At 51.7% G+C, this 4,386-nt stretch overlaps 2 protein-coding genes across 2 annotated transcripts; both read right to left on the reverse strand.

Moving 5' to 3' along the window:
- Positions 1 to 746: 746 nt before the first annotated feature.
- On the reverse strand, positions 747 to 1,193 carry LOC136515449 (uncharacterized). Its single transcript, XM_066509029.1, has one exon. It carries the CDS (start codon positions 1,191 to 1,193, stop codon positions 747 to 749), a length of 447 nt encoding a protein of 148 aa, XP_066365126.1.
- A 1,308-nt stretch (positions 1,194 to 2,501) lies between these two features.
- LOC136515450 (uncharacterized) lies at positions 2,502 to 2,942 on the reverse strand. The gene has a single exon (XM_066509030.1). It carries the CDS (start codon positions 2,940 to 2,942, stop codon positions 2,502 to 2,504), a length of 441 nt encoding a protein of 146 aa, XP_066365127.1.
- Between the last annotated feature and the right edge of the window lie 1,444 nt (positions 2,943 to 4,386).

The raw sequence follows: 4,386 nt of genomic DNA on the forward strand, positions 1-4,386 counted from the left end.
AAACAGAGCAAGGGAGAAGGGCAACGACGATGGCGGCTCAGGCTAAAAAGGATGGCCAGGAAACTCAAGGAAGCTGCGTTGTTGCCTTCACCGCGCCAGCGCGACGCCCAGACGGCCACGCACGCGACTGGAAGCCAACCGAAGCTCGCCGGCAATGTAGCTTCGGCGGTGAACACTGTTCATCAAAATTACAGAATTGCCATTCGCCAAATTTCACAAATTACTCTCAAATTTTCATAACAACTCAAAAATCTCCAAAAATAAAAGTTGTTCAAAATCAAAAGTTCTACAACTTTGCTTTTATAACCATCTCCTAATTCAGTCTAGATTTTGAAATGATCTTTTAAATTCAAATAGGGGATATTTAACGAATTACGCCTTTTTAAATTACTCCTAGTTTTTCCAAATAACTTGAAAAACTCCAAAGATAAACTTTGCTTAACTAGTCAAGCTCTACACTTTTTCTTTAAGGCTCAACCCCAAAATATGCTTAGATTTTGAAATGGATTTTCAGGGTAGGGTTTACATGTTGAAAAGCGGGGTTTTCTCGAAAAATTCAAAACCCAGACAAACTTTGAACTTGAGTCAAACAATACTATGCAACACATACCCCATAAATATAAACTTGTATTAGTGTATGCATCTCAAAGTTTTCACCAAATGCCAAATGCTTTGCAATGCATATGATGACATGTCAGATTTTAATATTTAAACACCCGAGGTGTTACATCAGACGCCGCTTTTGTCTATGCATCGGCTGCCTTGTTGAGGCGCCTCGGAATGTGGTTGAGCTTGAGGCCGTCGAACTTGTCCTCCAGCTGAAGGACTTCTCGGTAGTATGTAGCCATCTTGGCATCATGACAACTTGACTCCTTCATGACTTGGTCGACGACCAGTTGGGAGTCACCTCGGACATCGAGGCGTCGGATGCCCAGCTCGATGGCGATGCGCAGGCCATTGATGAGCGCCTCATATTCGGCCAGATTATTAGAGGAGGGGAAATGGAGGTGAACCATGTACCTCATGCGTACCCCGAGCAACGAACCGAAGACCAGCCCCGTGCCGACGCCTTTCTTCATCAGCGATCTGTCGAAGTACACCGTCCAGTACTCATGGTCGACAACCGTTGGTGGCATTTGGACCTTGGTCCATTCTGCGATGAAATCAGCCAACACCTGGGACTTGATGGCCATCTGGGAGGCATACGTAATGCCCTAATCCATCAGCTCGAGTGCCCACTTCATGATTCTTACTGTGGCATCTTGGTTTTGGATGACCTAGCTGAGGGGGAAGGACGTCACGACTATCACCGGATGTGACTTGAAGTAGTGGCGTAGCTTCCTCTTGGTGATGAGGATGGCGTACAGGACCTTCTGGATTTGGGGGTAGCGGGTCTTTAAATTGGATAGGACCTCGCTAATGAAGTACACGGGGCGCTATACTTTGAGGGTGTGCCCCTCTTCGTCTCGCTCTACTACCAGGGTAGCGCTGACCACTTGCTTGGTGGCCGTGATGTAGAGCAGAAGGGGTTCTTCATCCATCGGAGGAACTAGGATCGAAGCCTTCATCAGAAGTTGCTTGACCGTGTCAAGTGCCTCCTAGGCCTTGGACGTCCATTCGAAGTGGTCGGCCTTCTTCAGAAGCCGGTAAAGGGGGAAACCTCATTCGTTGAGGCACGAGATGAAGCGGCTGAGCGTGGTGAGGCACCATATAACTTGTTGTACCCCCTTTATGTTCTGAATCAGGCCCATCCTTGCGATGGCCGAGATCTTCTCTGGGTTGGCCTCGATGCCACGCTCAAAGATGAGGAAACCAAGCAGCATGCCCCTCGAGACCCTGAAAATGCACTTCTTGGGGTTGAGCTTGATGCCATTTGCTTGGAGTTTTGCGAAGGTCTACTCAAGGTCGACTACGAGCTGGTCAGCCCATCTAGACTTGACCACGATGTCGTCCACATAGGCCTCAACGGTCCACCCGATGAGGTCAGTGTTCTTTAGACCGAACGGCATCGTGACATAGCAGAATGATCCAAAGGGGGTGATGAAAGATGTCATGAGCTGGTCAGACTCTTTCATCGTGATTTGATGGTATCCAGAGTACGCATCAAGGAAGTAAAGGGTTTCGCACCCTAAGGTAGAGTCGACTATTTTATCTATGCGCGGCAAAGGAAACAGATCCTTTGGGCATGCTTTGTTGAGACCTATGTAGTCAACACACATCCTCTATTTCCCACTCTTCTTTCGTACAAGAACGGGATTGGCTAACCACTCAGGGTGGTACACCTCCTTGATGAATCCAACCACCAAAAGCTTCATGATCTCCTTGCTAATGGTCCTACATTTCCCCTCGTCGAAGCGACGTAGGCGCTGCTTCACTATCTTGGAGCCTAGGCGGATCTTCAAGGCATGCTATGTGATCTCCCTTAGAATGCCCGGCATATCCAAGGGTTTCCACGCAAAGATGTCTCTGTTGGCGTGGAAGAAGCCGATGAGCGCGCTTTCCTATTTGGAGGAAAGTGTGGTGTCGATGCGCACCACCTTGCCCTTAGGGCTACTAGGGTCTATGAGGACCTCGTTGGAGCCCTCCACTGGCTCGAAAGACCCGATCGACCGCTTGGGGTTGGGTGCTTCTTCGGCAACCTCCTTCCTGATGGCCGTGAACTCTTCGGAGGCGATGATTGTTGCGGTGTGATCGCAGCACTCGACCTTGCATTCGTAGGCATGCTGGAAGGAGGTGCCAACGGTGATGATCCCACCTGGGCCCGGCATCTTTAGCTTGAGGTAGGTGTTGTTGGGGACGGCCATGAACTTCGCGTAGCATGGTCGTCCTAGGATGGCGTGGTAGGTTCTATGTAACCCAACCACTTCGAAGATGAGGGTCTCCGTCCTATAGTTGGATGGACCCCTGAAGGTGATAGGCAAATCGATCTGCCCAAGTGGCATGGCCTGCTTTCTAGGCACGATGCCGTGGAAAGGCACTCCGATCGGCCGGATTCACGCTCAATCTATGCCTATGGCCTCGAGCATCTCGGCATACATGATGTTGAGGCCGCTACCTCCATCCATCAGTACCTTGGTGAGCCACTTCGTGCCAACGATTGGGTCGACCATGAGCGGGTATCTCCGTGATTGTGGGATGCTCTCTGGGTGGTCGGTTCGATCGAAGGTTATGGCGGACTCCGACCATCAGAGGAAGGTAGGCGTGGCTGGCTCGGTCGTATAGACCTCACGGCGCATGAGCTTCTAGCGGTGCTTGGAGTCGTAGGCCACCGACCCTCCGAAGATCATGAGGAAGCCAGGTGTCGAAAAGCCGCCATCGTTCCCCTTGGTGTTGTCCATGGTCGGATCGGGGTCCTTCCTATGCTCCCCCTTGTTGGAGCCTCTAGACAAGAACTACTTCATGAGGTCACAGTCCTTGTATAGATGCTTGATGGGGAAGGCATGGTTTGGGCATGGCCCCTTGAGCAGCTTCTCAAAGTGGTTCGGAGTACCCTCCGTGGGCTTATGACCACCCCTATGGTCAGTGGCAACCATGAGCAAGCCTTCGCGCCGCTTCTTCTTCTTCTTCTTGATGGGACGGTTGGAGGCGCCTTTGCCGGCATTCTCGTCTTGCTTCGCCTTGCCCTTGAGGCGGTCGAAGATCGCTCTGATAGCCTCTTGGCCCGAGGCATGGCTGGTAGCGATGTTGAGGAGCTCCTTGGTGGTTCATGAGCCCTTACGTCCTAGCTTGTGAACCAGGGACTCGCAGGTGGTCCCAGACAGGAAAGCTCCTATCATGTCAGCGTCGGCGACGTTAGGCAGCTCGTTGCACTGCCGAGAGAAGCATTGGATGTACCCATGGAGGGTTTCTCTGGCCTTCTGTTGGAAGTTCTTGAGATCCCAAGGGTTTCTAGGGCGCTTGTACGTGCCCTAGAAATTCCCCACGAAGATCTCCTTTAGGTCCGCCCAACTTTGGATTCTGTTAGGCGGAAGGTGTTCCAACCATGTTCACGTCAAATCGGCCAAGAACAATGGAAGGTTGCGGATAATGAAATCATCATCCGCTCCACCAGCTTGGCAGGCAAGCTAATAATCCTCGAGGCACAGGCCGAGGTTAGTTTCCCTAGAGTATTTCGGGATGTTGGTGGGTGGCGGGTACCTTGGCAGAAATGCAACGTTGAGGATGTGTCGACCGAAGGCCTGAGGCCTCGATAGGCCAGGGCTCGGGCTGTGGTCCTCGCCGCTGTCATAGCGTCTGCCACGATGAGGGTGATAGCCATGGCTAGCTTCCTCCCTTGGATCATCATGGGTACGTCTATGGGCGTCTAGGGTGTCATGGGCATCATGGTTGTGGCCAAGACGCAGATGCACCGGGACCGCAGTGCACTGTCTGCCGCCTTGTGGTGCC

This window comes from Miscanthus floridulus, chromosome 17 (genome assembly GCF_019320115.1).
Source record: "Miscanthus floridulus cultivar M001 chromosome 17, ASM1932011v1, whole genome shotgun sequence".
Taxonomy (NCBI): Eukaryota; Viridiplantae; Streptophyta; class Magnoliopsida; order Poales; family Poaceae; genus Miscanthus; species Miscanthus floridulus.

Coding starts and splice junctions, on each gene's coding strand:
- LOC136515450 (XM_066509030.1), bottom strand. CDS start 2,942: ATGCCACTTGGGCAGATCGATTTGCCTATCACCTTCAGGGGTCCATCC.
- LOC136515449 (XM_066509029.1), bottom strand. CDS start 1,193: ATGGCCATCAAGTCCCAGGTGTTGGCTGATTTCATCGCAGAATGGACC.